This window comes from Nerophis ophidion, linkage group LG19, assembly GCF_033978795.1.
Source record: "Nerophis ophidion isolate RoL-2023_Sa linkage group LG19, RoL_Noph_v1.0, whole genome shotgun sequence".
Classification (NCBI taxonomy): domain Eukaryota; kingdom Metazoa; phylum Chordata; class Actinopteri; order Syngnathiformes; family Syngnathidae; genus Nerophis; species Nerophis ophidion.
The window spans coordinates 31,542,387-31,566,250 of NC_084629.1; the positions used below are offsets into that span (position 1 = coordinate 31,542,387).

Genomic DNA, 23,864 nt, shown 5'->3' on the forward strand with positions numbered 1-23,864 from the left:
CCATGGCTTCCCCGAACTCCTCCCATGTCCGAGTTTTTGCCTCAGCGACCGCTGAAGCTGCACACCGCTTGGCCTGTCGGTACCTGTCCACTGCCTCCGGAGTCCTATGAGCCAAAAGGACCCGATAGGACTCCTTCTTCAGCTTGACAGCATCCCTCACCGCTGGTGTCCACCAAGGGGTTTTAGGATTGCCGCCCCGACAAGCACCAACTACCTTGCGGCCACAGCTCCGATCAGCCGCCTCGACAATAGAGGTGCGGACCATGGTCCACTCGGACTCAATGTCCAGCACCTCCCTTGTGACATGTTCAAAGTTCTTCCGGAGGTGGGAATTGAAACTTTCTCTGACAGGAGACTCTGCCAGACGTTCCCAGCAGACCCTCACAATACGTTTGGGCCTCCCAGGTCTGTCCGGCATCCTCCCCCACCATCGCAGCCAACTCACCACCAGGTGGTGATCGGTAGAAAGCTCCGCCCCTCTCTTCACCCGAGTGTCCAAAACATAAGGCCGCAAATCCGATGACACAACTACAAAGTCGATCATGGAACTGCGGCCTAGGGTGTCCTGGTGCCAAGTGCACATATGGACACCCTTATGTTTGAACATGGTGTTTGTTATGGACAAACTGTGACGAGCACAAAAGTCCAATAACAAAACACCACTCGGGTTCAGATCCGGGCAGCCATTCTTCCCAATCACGCCTCTCCAGGTTTCACTGTCGTTGCCAACGTGAGCGTTGAAGTCCCCCAGTAGGACAAGGGAATCACAAGGGAGAGCACTTTCCAGTACTCCCTCGAGTGCTCCCAAAAAGGGTGGGTACTCTGAACTGCTGTTTGGTGCATAAGCACAAACAACAGTCAGGACCCGTCCCCCCACCCGAAGGCGGAAGGAGGCTACCCTTTCGTCCACCGGGTTAAACTCCAACGTGCAGGCTTTGAGCCGGGGGGCAACAAGAATTGCCACCCCAGCCCGTCCTCTCTCACTGCCGGCAACGCCAGAGTGGAAGAGGGTCCAGTCCCTCTCGAGAGAAGTGGTTCCAGAGCCCTTGCTGTGCGTCGAAGTGAGTCCGACTATATCCAGCCGGAACTTCTCAACTTCGCGCACTAGCTCAGGCTCTTTCCCCCCCAGTGAGGTGACGTTCCACGTCCCAAGAGCTAGCTTCTGTAGCCGAGGATCGGACCGCCAAGTGCCCTGCCTTCGGCTGCCGCCCAGCTCACATTGCACCCGACCTCTATGGCCCCTGCTATGGGTGGTGAGCCCATTGGAGGGGTGACCCACGTTGCCTCTTCGGGCTGTGCCCGGCCGGGCCCCATGGGAACAGGCCCGGCCACCAGGCGCTCGCCATCGTGCCCCACCTCTGGGCCTGGCTCCAGAGGGAGGCCCCGGTGACCCGCGTCCGGGCGAGGGAAATCTGGGTCTATGTTTTTTCTTCTTCATAAAGGTCTTCGAACTCTCTGAGCTGCCACCTTATCGTGGTAGAGGAGTTTGCGTGTCCCAATGATCCTAGGAGCTATGTTGTCCGGGGGCTTTATGCCCCCTGGTAGGGTCTCCCAAGGCAAACAGGTTCTAGGTGAGGGATCAGACAAAGAGCAGTTCGAAGACACACATTAATGCGTTCCTGAACTAAAAAAGGAAAATCATTTTACATTGTGTCTGGAAATACGTGTGGAATTGTTGAATACTTCCCGTTAGCACAAACTTGCACTGCGAGGCGATCCTTCATCGGCTTGTGTCCAGGTAGCGCCTCTTTTTTGGTGTCATCACAATTCCGACTTGCTGCAGAACAAATATCGTTTGCAGATGAAATCCTAGAAATTAATGTGCCGCAAGCTAACTAAGTAGCTAAAATACTAGCTCAGTGGTTGTCTACACTGGAAAAAAAAAAACTCATAAGATTTACTTGAAAAAATTATTGTAAGTATTTGCATGCAAATGATTTAAGTAAAATTTAATGCTGCAATATCAACTAATACTCACTTGACAGTATCAAGTAAATTCTACTTACCATATGACATAACAGTTGTGAAGATATTTAGTAACAGTTACTTAATTACATCCAAGTTTTAAATTTTATTTATTTAAGCAAATTAAGTGAAGTCATCGACAGGAACATCATTTTACTCAAAATTTTAAGAATATTTTATATACCATATTTCCTTGAATGGCTGTCAGAGCGCTAATAATTTTACAACCTCTTCTCACTATTGCTCTTATCAATGGCGTGCAGTAAAAAATTGCGTGTGATAAAAAAGACTTTGAATATAATTATTCTGCGGCCGCGGCCCAGTTGTTAGCGACCGCTGCTCTTCAGCATGTCATCGCGTCCACTTTTGCACCATGTTGTCTACGTGCCGGAAGGACGCATGCATTTCACTACTTCTTAAACGAGATTGCAATGCATACTTGGTCAACAGCCATACCTTTTACACTGACGGTTGTGATATAAACAACTTTAACATTCTTACTAATATGCGCCACACCAAACCCACACCAAATACATTTCTGGAGAACATTGACTCTGTAACACATTATAAACGCAAGATAAGAATTACCCATAATGCCACCTTGCAGTGCTCTGTGAAGTGATCCTAACTGCCGGAGCAGAACCGTTCGGCCAGAGCCTGTTGTGCTGTGCGCATGCGTCGTCCTGCATGCGTTTCAAAACACTAGATTTTCAGAGTAAAGTTTAAGTAATATTTTTAGGTTTATGTACGTACAACTATTAAACATTTAAATAGTATGAGGAAACATAAGTAAAACTTACTCTTCCCCCATAATTCATGTAATAAAATGTTTAATTTTACTTAAGAAACTCTAGTTCTTACTGAATGTTAAAAATATTAGGTATAAATTATGACAGTTACTCTAATAGAGTTTACAGTACCAAAAAGTCACTTTTTTCAGTGTAGGAACCTAAAGCTATGCAGCGAGATTGAGAGTTCGGACATGTAAAGCATTTCGGATCACACAAAGTGATCTCTAAGACAAGCTGACACGGCGCAAGATACGACAATTGTAGAAGTAAACGCATCAAAAGTGTCGTTAGCATCCGAGCTCTTCAAAATGGCTGCATCGGTGTGTACAGGATATGATGTAGGGGGCCCGCCTTTTCAACATTGCCGTGTGTCATGTCATCAAAATGGCAGCCCTCATAGGGCTTCCAGCCGCACACAAAATGAAGGAATGAATGAATGAATGAATAAATAAATAAATAAATGAAACCTTCATACGCTGAGACGTGGTCTGCACACTTAGGCATATTTGGCGTGATGTAAGCGTTTGAAAACCAAAAATTGCAATAATTGAGGCGTTCTTAAATTAAGACTACAGTGTAATTTAAATCCAATTTGTCTCATATAAACACCCAAAAATATAGACAAAACCCATTGAGAATAATTCTAGTTTTACACACACAAAAAAATGTGAAATACATATAAATGAGGAATGAAATGAATATATAAACATTTACCCCACAACTGTTACGTTTATGAAAGACTCTTGTTAGCAAGATGAGGATGAGTGGGGAAAAGGAAGGCAAAGGTAGAGCCCACACAAACACATCTTTGGTACTTTGGTAAGTGCTGAAACTAGTTTTTTACATACAAGATGAGTGTAGGCTCACATGACCTCATTTACATCAACTGATTCAATCACACGCATTTGCAAGACTGCGCTTTATGCACAACACGTTACACTGTCGTGTTTCCGCAACCCCACAGCAGTATGCGACAACTCATTACTTTTTTTGGCTTCATGGTGTGTTATTTTGCAGCCATACGCAATAAACAAAGAGTATAAAGACTGGGATTCATTGTTTAGGCACTTAAATAGGTGGAGTGGGAAGACGGCATAGTTTAGTGGTCTCCAACCTGTAGTTTGTGAGTTCCTGGTAGCTCGCCAATTGATTTTGAGTACCTCAGTAAAGAGTCAAAGAATGTTCGCTTAAACTCTCAGTATTTGCTTAACTATCAAATGTCTACATTATGCTTTTATGTAATCTCAAATTAACACCAAATAGCACAAATAAACCTGCTTGCTAATTAAAGTACATTTTGAATTTTGCCAATTTAATAAATAACACATAAAATCTTTTATTTTTGTCAAAGTAGCTTTTATAGTTATTTAAAGGCCTACTGAAATGAGATTTTCTTATTTAAACGGGGATAGCAGGTCCATTCTATGTGTCATACTTGATCATTTCGTGATATTGCCATATTTTGCTGAAAGGATTTAGTAGACAACATCGACGATAAAGTTAGCAACTTTTGGTCGCTAATAAAAAAGCCTCGACTGTACCAGAAGTAGCATACGATGTGCGCATGACATCACGGTTTGTGGAGCTCCTCACATCTGAACATTGTTTACAATCATGGCCACCAGCAGCGAGAGCAATTCGGACCGAGAAGTGACGATTTCCCCATTAATTTGAGCGAGGATGAAAGATTTGTGGATGAGGAAAGTGAGAGTGAAGGACTAGAAAAAAAGACTATACAGTGGGAGCGATTCAGATGTTATTAGACACATTTACTAGGATAATTCTGGAAAATCCCTTATCTGCTTATTGTGTGACTAGTGTTTTAGTGAAATTATATGGTCGTACCTGTACAACCTGAAGGTCGGCCCCGCACCTTTCTTCAGCACCAGTCGACAGGTGGTGGCGATGCCCATCTCTGCCCTTCGCAAGGGACCCTCTTCGAAACACGATTTTTCGAAATGATCGCTGCATAATACACTGTACTTTGTGTGTGTGGTCCAATCCAACCGTGTTCGCTTGACCGCTCTGTTCCATTGTAAAGCTTGACTGTCATCTTTCGGGAATGTAAACAATGAAACACCGGCTGTGTTTGTGTTGCTAAAGCCTTCCGCAATACACCGCTTCCTACCTACAGCTTTCTTCTTTGATGTCTCCATTGTCCATTGAACCAATTCCAATAGATTCAGCAACACAGATGTCCAGAATACTGTTGAATTTCGCAATGAAAACAGACAAGCTAATGGCTGGGAACGATGCTGGAACAAAATGTCCTCGACAATCCGTGACGTCACGCGCACGCGTCATCATACCGAGACGTTTCAGCCCGATATTTTGGCGCGAAATTTAAAATTGCAAATTAGTAAACTAAATCGGCCGTATTGGCATGTGTTGCAATGTTAATATTTCATCATTGATATGTAAACTATCAGACTGCGTGGTGGGTAGTAGTGGGTTTCAGTAGGTCTTTAAAAACGGTATTAGAGAAAATACATTTTGAAACATAAGGTGCAAAACACAACTCGTGGTAGATTTTTTTAAGACAAAATGTGAGTCATGGATACTGACATTTTGTGCAACAACTTCTGGCAAAACTAGGTTGTTCCCCTTTGTTTAGGTCGAAATGAGCAATGAAAAGAAAAGTTACAAAAAAGAGTTTGTTACTTGCAATGTTTGGCGAGACAGAATTTCATATCAAAAACGGATTCCTATAAAGAGTTGGGTATACAAATTCAGTGATTATTGTCTGTTTGTCAGTTTTATAGGCAGGCATGACTTGAAATTATGATTAACAGTCAAAGTGAAAGCAAACACTATGATTACAAAATGTAATGGTAAGTGGTTTTACCCAGGATTGGCGTGATTGCGCTTTCACACAGACATGGCATCAGAAAATAAGACGCATGATGATGTTAGAGCCACCGTCTGGTTTGATGTATGAATATAATTGCAACATTTGAAGCGGAAAAGTGAGTCTGAGGTGTTCAACCTTTCCGCCATTGCAGAATACCGTTATGCACAGGCAGCGTCCCGCCTGTGCTATGGCTCTAATACTGCCGTTAAGCCGGAAAATTAGAAGAGCGATACGTGTCGTTAGACTCGACCCCAGAGCAGCCAAACCAGGTGACCAGTGTTCTTTTGCTGTTTCGTCAGAGGTTGGATTTTCTGGAAGATTTCACTAGCATTAATTAAAACTGGTCACAGGTAATTTTTACAGAGTTGGTCTCACTCCTGGAAAAGCATTGTCGAGTCCGTATGTCAGCAACCCGAGCAGCTGCCTCCACAAGCAAACTTCTGCAAAAGTGAGCACCGATGAATAATTATTCACTTTCTTAACAATAAATTAACACACAAGTCCACTGGGTCAAAGAGTCCATGGTCAAGCGGTTGAGTGTTCACGAGGGTGGGGGCTATTCCAAGGCTATCGAAGAAGACAATTTTTGTCAAAAGAATGTGTAGCTAATCCATCCATCCATTTTCTACCGCTTATTCCCTTTTTGGGGTTGCGGGGGGCGCTGGCGCCTATCTCAGCTACAATCGGGCAGAAGGCGGGGTACACCCTGGGCAAGTCGACACCTCATCACAGGGCCAACATAGATAGAAAGACAACATTCACACACTAGGGCCAATTTAGTGTTGCCAATCAACCTATCCCCAGGTGCATGTCTTTGGAAGTGGGAGGAAGCCGGAGTACCCGGAGGGAACCCACGCATTCACAGGGAGAAAATGCAAACTCCACACAGAAAGATCCCGAGCCTGGGATTGAACCCAGGACTGTAGCTAATTTGAATTAAAATGATAAATGATCAATTAATCAACCAAAGTTTATTTGTATACCGTATTTCCTTGAATAGCTGCCGTGCATGTAATATGCGCCGGCCTTGAATGACAGCCGGGCAAAACTCGCTCCCCAAATTAATAAGCGCATGCTTACTTTTACCGCCGGGTCAAATTTGTGACGTCACGACGGCGGAGGAGTTTTTTTGCTTTTTTGCTTTTACTATATCACACTAATGGTTGTGATATAAAACAACTTCAACACTCTTAATAATATGCGCCACACTCTGTGAACCCACACCAAACACATTTCTGGAGAACATATATCCTGTCCAAAGGCAAAACCTAGTAACTCACTTCTAGCTGATTTTCAGAAAACAAAGGAAAACCAATCTATCTTGATGCTGTCTTAAAAAAGGTCTACAAAGTCATCAAACGTATAGAGGTTTTCTTGAGCTTTCATTTTCTTGCCGATTGAGCCATGGATTGAATCTGCTCTCATGAACGTGTGCCCTTTCTCCAGATATTTTATCACAATCTCGGGTGGGCCCTATTCTGCGTTTGCACATTGGGCAAGAGCTGTGTACAGCGTCCAGTTTTTATTTTGACCTCCACAGTTATCTGCCCAAAAGAGTATGCAAGGGGAAGAATCAAGAACAATACATTTAATGAAGGTGCTTGCAACGTCCTGGGCCAATCTTCCAAATATCCCCTCGTGCCATAATATCACATAATCAGGTTTATCCGTCGGCCCCCATTCGTACAAATGTCTCATTAAAGACAATAAGGCGACTGACAAAAAAGCTCCGATTGGTCCCTTTAGATACTAGGTTTTTCTGTTGTATCTACGCGGTTATGTGGTAGTTGCTAGGTCCTGCCATGCGCGTAACAGCTTACTTACGGAACAAATTACAATATTGCATACACTAATGTAAAGCATATCACGTAGGAACTCCAAAATTATTATCAGCTCAGTTTTGACCAAAGTTTAGTAACTGGGTTTTGCCTTTGGATGGGAGATATGCCCTGCAACACACCACAAACGCAACACAACACCTACCCACAATGCAACGCATCCACGACTCCTGGCTACACCGTCCATACATCCGCTGGCACCAAACCCCCCCCTCCGTGCGTTGGTTGAGGTGGGTGGGGTTGGGGGCGCGCGTACAATAGCCAAGAGTCAGGGATATACGGCATTATGGGTAATCCCTATGCTGCGTTTTTAATGTGCCACAGAGCCAATGCTCTCCAGAAATGTGCTTCGTGAGGGTTCACAGAGTGTGGCGCATATTAGTAAGAGTTTTAAAGTTGTTTATATCACAAACATTAGTGTAAAAGGTATGGCTGTTGATCAAGTATGCATTGCAATCTCGTAAAAGAAGCAATGAAATGCATGCGTCCGGCCGGCACGCAGACAGCATGGTGTAAACGTGTGCGCGATGACATGCTGCAGAGCAGTGGTCCCCAACCACCGGGCCGCGGCCGCAGAAGAATTTTTTTTTTTTTTTTTATCACACTCAATTTTTTACTGCATGCCATTGGTAAGCGCAGGGGTGAAAAGAGGTTTTGAAATTATTAGCGCCTGCTTACTTTTACCGCATGCTTAGAATAAGCGCAGGAGTGAGAAGAGGTTTTAAATTAATTAGCGCCCCGGCGGCTATTCAAGGAAATACGGTAGCCCTTAAAGGGGAACATTATCACCAAACCTATGCAAGCGTCAATATATACCTTGATGTTGCAGAAAAAAGACCATGTATTTTTTTAACCGATTTCCGAACTCTAAATGGGTGAATTTTGCCGAATTACACGCCTTTCTGTTTATCGGTCTTGTAGCGATGACGTCAGAACGTGACGTCACCGAGGTAATACACCCGCCATTTTCATTTTCACATTACAAACACCGGGTCTCAGCTCTGTTATTTTACGTTTTTTCGAGGGTGTAACAACACTAACAGGGAGGGATTCGAGCTGCACCACTGGCAAGATATCTGCCGCCAGACCCCCATTGAATGTACCAGAGTGTCTTCACATTTGACCGGCGATGCTAAGACAGACATGGCACAGAGATGTATGGATAACCTGCAGATGCATTTGCAACGATTAAGTCAACGAAATCACAAAGGTGAGTTTTGTTGATGTTGTTGACTTATGTGCTAATCAGACATATTTGGTCGCAGCATGACTGCCAGCTAATCCATGCTACGCTAATCGATGCTAACATGCTATTTACGCTACCTGTATGTACATTTGAAACTAGATACCCACATTTAATGCGAAACAAACACTTACCAATCTACGGATTTAAGTTGCTCCAGTGTCACGATGCGAAATTCCTGATCGTTTGGTCCGCACATTTTACTGGCAATGCTGATAAGGCAGCCATGCTATGGGCCACTTCATTAGGTACACCCATGCTATGGCCGAATAGTGTCAATAGCTATTTGCTCAATAGCTTCAGTTTCTTCTTCAATTTCGTTTTCGCTATATGCCTCCATACTCCGACCATCTGTTTCAATACATGCGTAATCTGTTGAATCGCTTAAGCCGCTGAAATCCGAGTCTGAATCCGAGCTAATGTCGCTATATCTTGCTGTGGTAACCGCCATGTTGTTTGTATTGGCAGCCCTGTATGACGTCACAGGGAAATTGACAGTCGCATCGCAAATAGCGAAAATCAAGATCTTTAAGGCTTTTTTTAGGGATATTCCGGGAGGTGTAAAATTTTGAAAAAAACTTTGAAAAATAAAACAAGCCACTGAGAACTGATTTTTATTGTTTTTAACCCTTTTGAAATTGTGATAATGTTCCCCTTTAATCACAAATGCTTCAAAGGGCTGCACAAACCACGACGACATCCCATGATCTGAACCGACATCTGGGCAAGGTAAAACTCCAAAATCCTAAAACAGGAAAAAGAAGAAACTTTGGAAAGGAGCCCCTTAATTATGTATTAAAATATTGATATCTGAGGCTCGTTCCTCCTTTTTAATAATTTGACCTTTGTACCATTCTTTAGTTATTAAAGACAGCTTGAGGTTACGTGGGGTTACACTTTCGGAGACATTATTCTTTTCAAGACATTAGACACGTATCAATGTCTCCAAAACAATGGATAATAACTGCAGTCAGGCAGAGTGAAGACCGGATATGGTGTGTGTTCTTCAAATAAAGACTAACGACATTCAAGACAAATGTGGGAATTTAAGTGTATAGTTGCCATTTTATTCTAACAATGGGAAACAGACAGTGCAGCTGTGTGAAAGAGGCTAATGATAAGTAAAACCACTAAAGTCACAGTTTGTGTTATACAACGTCAAACTACAGGAAGTTTATGAGCGTCAAAATTTAAACTATGCTCATTTTTCTGTGGCTTGTTGTTGCTTTTTGCATCAACTAATGTGAAACAAGAGGAAGAAACATTTTAACGAAATTAAGCACGCATTATCCACACAATTATGAATAATGTTAAGTGTGATAGAAATGGTTTTATGATAGTGACAGTTTGACCCTTGAATAAATGAATTGGATTGTTTACGATGGGAAATGATTTTATCTATAAGCAGCTGCTTTGGGCTAAGGCTCAACCAGGCCTTTCAGGGAAGCAGTATCTTTCGTTTTTCTATTTTATTTTTTTTTATGCCGCCACGCTTTGCTTTTACAAAACAGAAGCGCAGCGTCCACGGACCTGCCTATCAAAGCGAGACAAAGGCCTCCGTTTTGTGATTACAGGGAGAGGTTGAAACACCTCTGAGCTTACATCACCTCCCGAGAGGTTGCATAACACAAAGCTGCCATTCCAACAAAGCCATCACTGCCGCTGCCAACCCCCTTCTCTCCCTTCGCCTCGCTTCTCCTGCCCGCCTCTCTTTCTTTCATCCGGTCAGAAATACCAGACATGTTCCTTGCCATGGCCCCTCCCCTTGATTGTCAGGCCCGCCGTCCTCCCAGGAAGGCGGTGCATTTTCCGGTGATGTGAGTGACTTTGCAGCCTTTTGTCTCCTGCACTTGCCTCGGCTTGCCGAAACTAGGGACCCCCACGTCAGCGAGCTTAATTAACACTCAACTCTTCCCTGTCGGAATTTTAAAAAGTCTAGCGCCATCGGTCAGTCAAAAGTGGAGCTTTGCAAGGTGCTTGAATTTCTCAACAGTGCGTCATCAATTGTCGTGTTGTGTTCATAAGGTTTTTTAAAAAGTGCTTGAATATTTTGTTCGGACGCTGTAAAGTACCAGTAATTATTTGTTTCACAGCAAATAGCCATTTGACTGACGAGCTTGTCATGTAGAGAAATAACATCAAACACTTCCAGGCAAATTCAACTCTTGACTAACCTTCAACATCCCACCTCCCCGGATTGTAAATAATCAAATGTATCTACTTGTTCTTATGCTTTTTGAATCCACTATGTTCACTGCTCGCTGTAAATATCCTACCAAGTCAGACCAATGCTGTTTCAATGTCCATTTCTCTGATGATGCAATTGTTGATGACTGAAGTGCCTTTCGCCCGATTGTAGCTGAGATAGGCGCCAGCGCCCCCCGCAACCCCAAAAGGGAATAAGCGGTAGAAAATGGATGGATGGATGAAGTGCTGATACCAACCAAAACCAACCACCCCCCCCCACATCCCACCCCCGGATAGTAAATAATGTAAATAATTCCATGTATATACTATGATGATTGCCTTGTGTGATAGCTGTATTATGCTGATAATATATATTTGTACCATGAATTGATTAACGTGGACCCCGACTCAAACAAGTAGAAAAACTTATTCGGGTGTTACCATTTCGTGGTCAATTGTACGGAATATGTACTGTACTGCAGTGGTCCCCAACCTTTTTTTATCCGCGGACCGGTCAACGCTTGGTAATTTTATTTTTATTTGTTATTTTTTTTCCTTCTTTGTCATGAAAAAGGGACGTTTTTGTCATGAAAAAGGGAGGTTTTTGTGGTTGGTGCACTAATTGTAAGAGTATATTGTTTTTTATGTTGATTTAATAAAAATAAAAAAATCTTCTGCGGCCCGGTTGTTGGGGACCACTGCTGTACTGTGCAATCTACTAATAAAAGTGTCAATCAATCAATCAAAAGCAGGAACATATACTAGAGGTGTAACGATATGAACATTTTATTGTTAAATGTGCTCAAAAAATACTTAAATACACGCTGAAATCTTTTGACCAAGTTATTTAAATAAAAAAATAGACACAATGTTAGAAAACCCACTAATTTGCATGTTTTGATTTTCTAATGCAAGGTTAATGCCGATGTTTTTCCCCCAGGTCCTTTTTTAAGAGAGCACAGCTTGTAGGTTCAATGTATACAATTAAATATCTTAGTTGCTCACACAGCAATGTGTTTATATAAGTTTAGATTGTGGTATGTCATTTCTTAAGGGATAAAGAAGTTAATGTCTTTTAGATAGATAGACAGATAGATAGTACTTTATTGATTCCTTCAGGAGAGTTCCTTCAGGAAAATTAATTTTGTTTTCATGTTAGCATTAAAGTTAGCAAGCTGGCACCAGTCAGTCAGTTAGTCTATTAAACTGCAGTTATAAGTCACAGTTTTTGCAAAAATGTTATTTAAAACGGTAATACTATCGGACGTATCAGGGTTTATCGGGTCTGTAGTGCATTCTTCACACGCGCTTTAAGTTAAAGATGAGGCAAAAATACAGTGGTACCGACTGTAGAGGCAGATTGTCCAATTGTTCAGCTTTTGATTGCACTCAGACAACAATATGACAATGCCAAGTGGGATACATTCTGCTAAGCTCCAAATTAATCAAACCCTAGTCGACTTTTGGGGTAGTGTGATTTTATTACAATTTGTTATACAAACCCCGTTTCCATATGAGTTGGGAAATTGTGTTAGAGGTAAATATAAACGGAATACAATGATTTAGAAATCATTTTTAACCCAAAATATACTACAAAGACAACATATTTGATGTTCAAACTGATAAACATTTCTTTTTTGCAAATAATCATTAACTTTTTCATTTGATGCCAGCAACACGTGACAAAGAAGTTGGGAAAGGTGGCAATAAATACTGATAAAGTTGAGGAATGCTCATCAAACACTTATATGGGGCATCCCACAGGTGTGCAGGCTAATTGGGAACAGGTGGGTGCCATGATTGGGTATAAAAACAGCTTCCCAAAAAATGCTCAGTCTTTCACAAGAAAGGATGGGGCGGCATACACCCTTTTTTCCACAACAGCGTGAGCGAATAGTCAAACAGTTTAAGAACAACGTTTCTCAAAGTGCAATTGCAAGAAATTTCGGGATTTCAACATCTACGGTCCATAATATCATCAAAAGGTTCAGAGAATCTGAGAAATCACTCCACTTAAGCGGCGTGACCAGAAACCAACATTGAATGACCATGACCTTCAATCCCTCAGACGGCACTCTATCAAAAACCGACATCAATCTCGAAAGGATATCACCACATGGGCTCAGGAACACTTCAGAAAACCACTGTCACTAAATACAGTTTGTCACTACATCTGTAAGTGCAATTTAAAGCTCTGCTATGCAAAACAAAAGCCATTTATCAACATCCAGAAACGCCGCCGGCTTCTCTGGGCCCGAGATCATCTAAGATGGACTGATGCAAAGTGGAAAAGTGTTCTGTGGTCTGACGAGTCCACATTTCAAATTGTTTTTGGAAATATTCGACATCGTGTCATCCGGATCAAAGGGGAAGCGAACCATTCAGACTGTTATCGACGCAAAGTTCAAAAGCCAGCATCTGTGATGGTACGGGGGTGCATTAGTGCCCAAGGCATGGGTAACTTACATATCTGTGAAGGCACCATTAATGCTGAAAGGTACATAAAGGTTTTGGAACAACATATGCTGCCATCTAAGCGCCGTCTTTTTCATGTTTATTTCAGCAAGACAATGCCAAGCCACATTCAGCACATGTTACAACAGCGTGGCTTCGTAAAAAAAGAGTGTGGGTACTTTCCTGGCCCCCTTGCAGTCCAGACCTGTCTCCCATCGAAAATGTGTGGCGCATTATTAAGCGTAAAATACGACAGCGGAGACCACGGACTTTTGAACGACTGAAGCTCTACATAAAACAAGAATGGGAAATAATTCCACTTTCAAAGCTTCAACAATTAGTTTCCTCAGTTCCCAAATGTTTATTGAGTGTCGTTAAAAGAAAAGGTGATGTAACACAGTGGTGAACATGTCCTTTTCCAACTACTTTGGCATGTGTTGCAGCCATGAAATTAGTTATTTGCAAAAAGAAAAAAAGTTGGAGTTTGAACATCAAATATCTTGTCTTTGTAGTGCATTCAATTGAATATGGGTTGAAAAGGATTTGCAAACCATTGTATTCCGTTTATATTTACATCTAACACAATTTCCAAACTCATATGGAAACGGGGTTTGTATAATTTATAAAGTGATATTTATATAGTGGTATAAAGTGGTATAAATATCCAACAGATAACTATCGGACCGTGTGAGGAATTATGACATCATACCGATTAAAACATGGTTCCTAATAGGTGAGATTACACGCACTGTGCTGTGGGTCAGATAGGGTGAGGGAATCAAGCACTCCTTTTCCTGCACCTATACTGTGCTGAATTCCCCTAAGCCAGGGGTCGGCAACCCAAAATGTTGATATAGCCATTTCTTAACTGTCCATATCTGTCTGGAGCTGCAACACGGCACTTACCAAATACTCTCATCAGTGTAGCATGTTTAATATAAACAGTGGGATTTCTAACAATTACAAAGGTTTGTGTCATGTGTGTTCTCCTCCAGAAACCAAATTTAGAAAAAATATATATATTTTTCCCTCGTCTTCATCCATTTTCATAAATTTTTTGAAAAAGCCTTAGGGAGCCATTAGGGCGGCGCTGAAGAGCTGCATGCGGCTCGAGAGTTGCGGGTTGCCAACCCTCGCCCTAACCTCACTGTCGACTATACTTGCCAACCCTCCCCATCTTCCTGGGAGACTCCTGAATTTCAGTGCCCCTCCCTAAAATTTCCTGGAGTAACCATTCTCCCGAATTTCTCCCTATTTCCACCCGGTCAACAATATTGGGGGCGTGCCTTAAAGGCACTGCCTTTAGCGTCCTCTACAACCTTTTGTCACGTCCGCTTTTGAACTTACAAGCTGTGCTCTCTTAAAAAAGGACCTGGGGGAAAAAAATCGGAATTAACCTTGAACACTATCAGTGTAGCATTAGAAAATCAAAACATGCAAATTTGTGGGTTTTCTAACATTGTGTCTATTTTTTTATTTAAATAACTTGGTCAAAAGATTTCAGCGTGTATGTAAGTATTTTTTGAGCACATTTAACAATAAAATGTTCATATCGTTACATCTCTAGTATATGTTCCTGTTTTTGATTGATTGATTGACACTTTTATTAGTAGATTGCACAGTACAGCAGTGGTCCCCAACCACCGGGCCGCAGAAGAATTTTTTTTTTTTTTTTTTTAATGTGTGGCTTTTACACACATAAGTGAATGCCTTGCATACTTGGTCAACAGCCATACAGGTGACACTGAGGGTGGCCGTATAAGCAACTTTAACACTGTTACAAATATGCACCACACTGTGAACCCACACCAAACAAGAATGGCAAACACATTTCGGGGGAAAATCTGCACCGTAAAACAACATAAACACAACAGAACAAATACCCAGAACCCTTGCAGCACTAACTCTTCCGGGGACACTACAATATACACCCCCTGCTACCACCAAACCCCGCCCACCTCAACCACGCCCCCCCTCCCCAACCAACAAACATGGCGTCGATCGTGTGGGACATCTTCACGGTGCTAGAGTAAAACATTTTGTGTGATATTTATACTAAATATTGCAGAAAAACATTGAGCCACAACATGTCAGACCTTATCACCAACCTGAAATGCCAGCATCGTTACAACGATGTTTTGAAAGCCTACAAAGACGCTTAAGAAGCTGCACCAAAATCAGCCGAAAAAGAAAGCTGTGCACAAACTACAGTCACATTTAAATAATAAATATAAATAAGTTATCGGTGTCCATCTTGAGAATCATCAAGTTATCTATATCATCTTGACAAAATAATAGCGCAGTAATAGTTGATTTAATAAAAAAGAGGTGGCAAAAGACATTAAGCAAGACACTTTGTTGAGAAATTTTACCTTTTTTATGATTTTCTTTACATTCTGAAAAGAAGCTCCAAGTTCTATTGTCCAATAAAATCAAGGGAATGGTGTCAGGTGTAATTTATATATAATATGAATCACATATATATTTTATATGTAATTTATATTTATATATATATGTTATAAATATTCATAAATACCTATTCAAAAATGTAAAAAAAAAATTAAATTTGACTTGAGTATGACTTATGCTTGCCTACAAGGGGCGGAGTAGCTTATCGGGTTGAGCAACTGTCAAGAAACTTGATGGTTCCTTCTTCAATTCCATCTTCTGCCATCCTAGTCACTGCCACTGTGTCTTTGGGCAAGACACTTTACCCACCTTACTCCCATTCCCACCACATTGGTATAAATGAAGCTTATCACCAACAATAAAGAACTTTGAGATATTTGTGACAAAGTGCTATATATTCTTCGGTAAATATTATTAATTTCATAAATGTGTTCTTGTGGTTATCGGAATACATTTTGCATGCATTTAATTGTTAAAAAAAGTGTTTTGGTGGCTTCAGATAATTATGGTGTAACTCTACGCCGTACCTCGGTTTTAAGATCACGGATGGGTCCATTTCCGGCACAGTACTGTATTCGTTTACGAAGTGTGACCAAATCACAAGGCAGTTGCACTTCTCATCTTTCACAAAATGTGTCGGAGAGTCGAGTTTTTTGTACCAAAAAATCAGTTCACGAATACATGAACCGTTGCACCCCTACAAATGATATAAAAACTTGCTTGATTAGACCTTGCAAGAGGCACAGGAACCCAGTGAACTGCAGTGAAAAGTTAAGAGAATTTTTAAAAAGCAGTGACTAAACAAGCATTTTTCTCTTTCTCTGCACCAAAAAAAGCCTCAAACTTTCAGTTCAGGGTCCTGCAGACAGCAGCAAAACAGAAAACAGAAACGCGTGCTGTGCATTTATAAATCGCATAAAGACGTGGCTCAAGCCTCATGTATCACAGTATGTGTTGGAAATACTTTGTTCATATTGTCTTTTTCTCATTTCGTCACCTCGCAGATGGTACGTGCCTCTGTTCACTCTCATCCTGCTGATGATCTGCTGCTACGCCAGGATCATCTGCGTGGCCAATAACCGGGTGAGTGCGCAGTTATTAGGCCGCATCCATATGGTTTGACCTTTTTAAGACGCATCAAATCAACAGTGAAGACTTTGACGATAAATAAGTGAGGGGGACTTATCTGAGTGGAAAACACGAGCACTCAACAGCTGTGCCAATTCTCTGACTTTGCCAGGGTCAAAGTCCTGGAGCAGGCCTATAAATACTTGACATTTTGGATATTTTGCCCTTGTTCCCTTCTTCCAACAGGTTTGTTTGACTGGTCTGTCAATGCTTGCAGCCTTCGCAGATCTTGGCAATGCAGCTTTCCCCAGAGCATTATGTGTTTGTCCGTATAAGCTGCTGCTTATATTCTATTCCTGCAGCCTTGGTTAGGTCCTATTCTTTAATGGAGATAGGCATTTTTTTTCCAATTCCATATATGCAGTGCCCTAAACCAGTGGTTCTCAAATGGGGGTATTCGTACCCCTGTGGGTACTCGAAGGTATGCCAAGGGGTACGTGAGATTTTTTTAAATATTCTAAAGATCGCAAATATTCAAAAATCCTTTATAAAAATATATAATTCAACAAAATAAATGTAAGTTCATAAACTGTGAAAAGAAATGCAACAATGCAATATTCAGTGTTGACAGCTAGATTTTTTTGTGGACATGTTCCATAAACGTTGATGTTAAAGATTTCTTTTTTTTGTGAAGAAATGTCTAGAATTAAGTTCATGAATTCAGATGGATCTCTATTATGATTCCCAAAGAGGGCACTTAAAGTTGATGATTACTTCTATGTGTAGAAATCTTTATTTATAATTGAATCACTTGTTTTTAGTTATTGTAATATATTTTTTCCAAATAGTTCAAGAAACACCACTACAAATAAGCAATATTTTGCACTGTTATACAATTTAATAAATCAGAAACTGATGACATAGTGCTGTATTTAACCTCTTTATCTCTTTTTTTCAACCACATATGCTTTGCTCTGATTAGGGGGTACTTGAATTAAAAAAATGTTCACAGGGGGTACATCACTGAAAAAAGGTTGAGAACCACTGCCCTAAACTATAGGGATTGAAAGAAATAGCAGCGTCAGTAACAGTTATACATTCATCGCAATAGGATGGCGCCTCTGGAATTAATGCAATCGGGTTCAGGTGGGGACCTTTAACACCTATGCTCATTTAAAAGAGATTTAATATTTTCTGTGGTGAAGTTATTGGTTTGATAATCAATGGTGAGGGCCAATGAAAACAATTTGGTTAACCTTTTCTACTTTATATCCTTGACTGCAGTAAATAATACACATTTCCTCTCAATACTATGTGGGGTTGTGACTACTTAAGGGGGTCACATTATGTTTTGTTATTTTTTTACATTTAAAACCCTTTGCCTGTCTTTTTGTCATTTGAAGTGCTTACATATCAAGTCAACTGACAGATATAAGTTAGAACTATACATTGCTTTTTATTTAGAATGCTTGTGCATGTACGGGACAGTCTTTCCCACAACAAGAGGATAAAGACATTTTTTTTTTTTAATAGAACTGGGAAAAAAAATGGCAGACTTGTGCAATGCTCTTTGGGTAAACCTCAAACTTTTTTCACCAAGTACCACCTCAGTAAAAAACTTGGCTCTCCAAGTACCACTATAATGACCAACAGTAAAATATAGTAGCGTAGTAGGCCTAAGTATTAAAAACAAGACATACGTTTAATTTAACAAGTATATCTAATATTTTTGGCCACTGTAAATTTACACACGGTTTGAACAGTAACAGTGTATTTAAGAATCCCTGTTCTACCATACATGGAGGTAACTACTGACGTAACAAAGGCAAAATGTGTCTCTAAAGTCTCAAATCCGGATCAATAGAGCAAGTTCAGAAGAAGGCAAGATTATTTTATAAATATCTCCACCATGCCTCCATGGTTTAATTTTAAATTAAAAAACAGGAAACAACTTGTAAGAGAAGTTTGGTTTTCATTATTTGACCCGGGCTTATGAATATCTTGATCATGCAGTAAACGTAGGGCTGGACGATATTTGTGTGTGTGTGTGTGTGTGTATATATATATATATATATATATATATATATATATATATATATATATATATATATATATATATATATATATAATGTGTGTGTGTATATATTATATCTTTGGCAGCTTAGTCACAGATGATTTGATGTTTAATCAATTTTTTTTTCATTTATTCTTTCAATTTTGTAATGGTACTTTAATAATTATTAATAGTTTTTTTTTTATAGTTTTGTCATCCTATTTTAGTCAATTATTTGTAATATCTTTTCAGTTTTAATGAATGTTGTAATTATACAATGTACTTATTTAGTTATAATTTTCACATTTTAACTTGATGCTTTGTTGATATGGTACATTCAGGTTTGTTGACAACGCCTAGCATGGCTGTACAATCCAATTCTTGAGTGACAGTCCCTGTTGCACTTTGCACAAACATGTGCAGAGACTTTGTCCCGCTCCTGCTGTGCAATGGTATTTGCAGTACGTTTCCTCCTGTCTCTCTTCTCATATATGTATATATATATATATATATACATATTTATATATACACATATATATATATATATATATATATATATATATATATATATATATATATATATATATATATATATATATATGTATATATATGTATGTGTATATATATGTATATATATGTATGTGTATATATATGTATATATATATATATATTTGTATATATATGTATATATATGTATGTATATATATATATATGTATGTATATATATATATATGTATGTATATATATGTGTATATATATGTATATATATGTATATATATATGTATATATATGTATATATGTATGTATATATATATATGTGTATGTATATATATGTATATATATATGTATGTATATGTATGTATATATATATATATGTATATATATATGTATATATGTATATATATACAGTATATATATGTATGTATGTATGTGTATATATATATGTATGTATATATATATATAGTATATATGTATGTATATATATATATATATATATATATATATACGTAAGTAATGAATAAACCACAAAAGTTAAAATAATAATAGCAATACAAAAAACAATAAAATTATGTTTTCCCTTTTTATTGTTTTTAATTCTGTTTTTCACCTTTTACACTTTTGTTTTACCACCACAGAGTGTGTGCTATTTCTGTCATAAATTACATTTTGCAAAATACTTGTTAATTGAAGGCATAAATCCTCACATTTTTTGGTGCAATTTTGTATTTCAAGTCAAAACATAATCATTTTGTAAATGTATCAATAAATGTTTTAAGTACATTATGCTTGTGTAAGGTACTTTTGAAAACCTCTATTTTGTTAACACAGTCAGACCAAATGTTGTGCACAGCGCTTTATTGCTAAGAGGTGAAGTGTGCTGCTGTTCTGAGCTTAACGAGTTTTGAGACGACCTGAAACTGATAAAAAAAATAATTGTGCGTCTCACGTTGGAACTGTTGTCCTGTTTGTACAATGATGTTTTATCGATGATGTCGTTCACAACAACACAAGCAGATGAGATGTGTTGGGAGTGTATGGATTGTTCTTGCTAGCTTTCGCTTTGTAATTTAGGCAGTGTTTCAAGTAGCCGTCTCCACATAGATTAGTTCAGCATGCGACGGTTGAGTGTGTCGGGGATGAATGATACATTATTTCCCAAACAAATATTCCTTCTCCACACAATGACATCATTTCATTCACATTTATGTCTTCTTCCCTGTTATTCTGCGCTTAACGGCGGATTCCGTTTTATTTGCATGCACAGTGCGCGGCCCATTAATCTCTTTTTTTTTTTCCGATTATAATATTTTTATGATCGTGTTAAGCCATAATTGAAATGAAAATCAAAATTCCATTACGTGACTATCCCTAACTAACTTGACATCTGGTCAAGCTCTAAAAATCCTGGAGCTGATTTCTTAGTTTTGCATTTTACAATGCTTCACCAAAATCCTCCGCCGTGCTCTGCCTACATACAGTGACAAAAACGCCAAAACCTCACAATTTGGCATCTACCATCAGTGGTTTAAATTTGGCAGTGATGCGCAGTAACAAGCTCCAGTCGCGGTCAAAAGAACATAATATTAGTTTCCAATAATTTCTAAAACTCTTATTTTTTTGCAATGGAGTGATTGGAGACATACTTGTTTGTCACAAAAAACATTCATGGAGTTTGATTCTTTTATAAATTTATTATGGGTCTACTGAAAATGTGACCAAATCTGCTGTGTCAAAAGTATAAATACTGCAATATTAATATTTAGTTTCATGTCTTTTGGCAAGTTTCATTGCAAAAAAGCGCTTTTGGTAGCCATCCATAAGCTTCTGGCAAGATTCTGGTTTTATTTCTGACCACTCCTCTTGACAAAATTGGTGCAGTTCAGCTTAATGTGTTGGTTTTCTGACATGGACTTGTTTCTTCAGCATTGTCCACACGTTTAAGTCAGGACTTTGGGAAGGCCATTTTAAAACCCAAATTTTAGCCTGATTTAGCTATTCCTTTACCACTTTTGACATGTGGTCATTTTCCTGTTGGAACACCCAACTGCGCCCAAGACCCAACCTCCGGGCGGATGATTTTAGGTTGTCTTGAAGAATTTGGAGGTAATCCTCCTTTTTCATTGTCCCAAGTAAAACACCAGTTCCATTGGCAGAAAAACAGGCCCAGAGCACGATACTACTACCACCATGTCTGATGGTGGGATTGGTGTTCCTGGGATTTAAAGGTCTCACCTTTTCTCCTCAAAACATATTGCTGGGTATTGTGGCCAAACAGTTAAATTTTTGGTTTCATCTGACATCACATGGATAAAGAAACGGGGTTTGTACTAGTTGGTCACTGGCACACTGCTGGTGGCACAGTCAGGCTCCATATTTACATGTGTTGTTGTTGTGGGCCAGTGCAGAGGGGAGAAGACGGCGGCAAGCACGTCTTGAAGGAGGAAGGGGAGGGGTTTAACATGGAGTGTTGCGGGGAAGAATAAGGAACACAACACATAAGCGGCGTTCGGTCATTTTAACGTGAACATTTATTACGATATTTTTAAAATTCATATCTTGTTTAAAAATATATTGCTATATCTTACAAACTCGATATATCGCCCAGCCCTATCCTAAACTAATGCGTCTACTGTCTCACATTAACATGTAATTTTTAACACATGCACCCCAACTCTATTGCTTGGGCTATTTGTTTTCTGATTAATTCACTACATGGTGGCGCTGTTGCGTGTGACCCCATGAATGAGGTTGACTAGTGATTGTCACGGCGGGGTCGCATGTTAATGCGCAGATCATTTTCCCAGGATGCAGACGGAACTCCGGAGGCAGTGAGCAGGTAAGACAATGATTTATTGTCCATAAATGAGTCAGGCGGGAATACAAAAATATGGGAATCGTGCTGATTAGAGGTGTTTGATAATGGCCTTTTTGCCGATATCCCGATGTTGTCCAATTCTTAATTACCGATACCGATATCAACCGATACCGATATATACAGTGGTAGAATAAACACATTAGTATGCCTAAATTTGTTGTGATGCCCGGCTGGATGCATTAAACAATGTAACACGGTTTTCCAAAATAAATCAACTCAAGTTATAGAAAAAAATGCCAACATGGCATTGAAGTCACAAAGTGCATTTTTTTTTTAACATGCCTCAAAACAGCAGCTTGGTACATGCTCCCTGAGAGACCATGAGGAGGTTGAGGTCGGGGGGGGGGGGGGAGGGTGGTGTATATTGTAGCGTGCCGGAAGAGTTAGTGCTGCAAGGGGTTCTGGGTATTTGTTCTGTTGTGTTTATGTTGTTTTACGGTGCGGATGTTTTCCCGAGATGTGTTTGTCATTCTTGTTTGGTGTGGGTTCACAGTGTGGCGCATATTTGTAACAGTGTTAAAGTTGTTTATACGGCCACCCTCACTGTGACCTGTATGGCTGTTGATCGAGTATGCTTTGCATTCACGTGTGTGTGAAAAGTCGTAGATATTATGTGATTGGGCCGGCACGCAAAGGCAGTGCCTTTAAGGTTTATTGGCGCTCTGTACTTCTCCCTATGTCCGTGTACACAGCGGCATTTTAAAAAGTCGTAAATTAATTTTCTATCCGATACCGATAATTTCTGATATTACATTATAAAGCATTTATCGGCCAATAATATCGGCAGTACGATATTATCGGACATCTCTAGTGCTGATCGCACGGGAAGTTATGGTAAGCTATGGGAAATGCTTAGCATGGCAAACAAGCAAACCAATGGCACAGGTTAGGTCAGGAATCAAAAGGAAAACACACGTAACTTGTTGCATTGAGCAAACAAGACAGCCAGACTGAGTATGGCGAAAATCAGGAATAAATAGCTCTCTGATTAGTGCCCGGGAGCAGGTGAGTGTCCCGAACACTAATCAGATGCAGGTGAAAATAATCAGCCCCCATGGCAACTAAAACACAAACCCAGGAGTGCTGAGAACAGAACTAAGGGAGTCAAACTAAAATAAAACATGATCCGGGCAATGGATCATGACAGTAATTTATCACACAGCTCAATCCGCTCTTCAAAACACCCGCTGTAACTAGAGGGCGTTTTGCGGAATTACCACACACTTCGGTACACACCTTTAGGTCACATGTTTGTCAGATTTGAGTAAGATTAGTTCAATCATGGCAACACTAAATGTGTCCTAGTGTGTCAATGTGAGTGTGAATGGTTGTCTATATGTTATATATCCCCCTGTGACCCAGGGAGGGACAATATGGAGAAAATGGATGGATGGATGGTTGAATATTATGGCCGACATCAAGCAAAACGTTTTGTGCTGTGGCTCAGGGTGGGAGTTGCTAACTAATTGACAATAAATCATTGGTCACTGGTCAAATCATTATAATTTTCATACTATGTATTATATGTATGTTAGCATGTCTTCCAGAGCATTTGGACCACAACCTATCGGTGGGAGTTGCTAACTAATTGACAATAAATCATTGGTCACTGGTCAAATCATTATAATT

General features: G+C 39.9%; 1 protein-coding gene across 4 annotated transcripts in view; it reads left to right on the plus strand.

The window, feature by feature from the left end:
- Window positions 1-23,864, plus strand: part of si:dkey-100n23.5 — a 330,394-nt gene that overhangs the window by 128,052 nt on the left and 178,478 nt on the right. For all 4 annotated transcript variants that reach the window (XM_061879835.1, XM_061879833.1, XM_061879826.1 and 1 more), the window contains one exon: window positions 16,743-16,821. In XM_061879835.1, coding sequence (XP_061735819.1) covers window positions 16,743-16,821 — 79 coding nt within the window. The remainder of the gene's footprint in view (window positions 1-16,742; window positions 16,822-23,864) is intronic.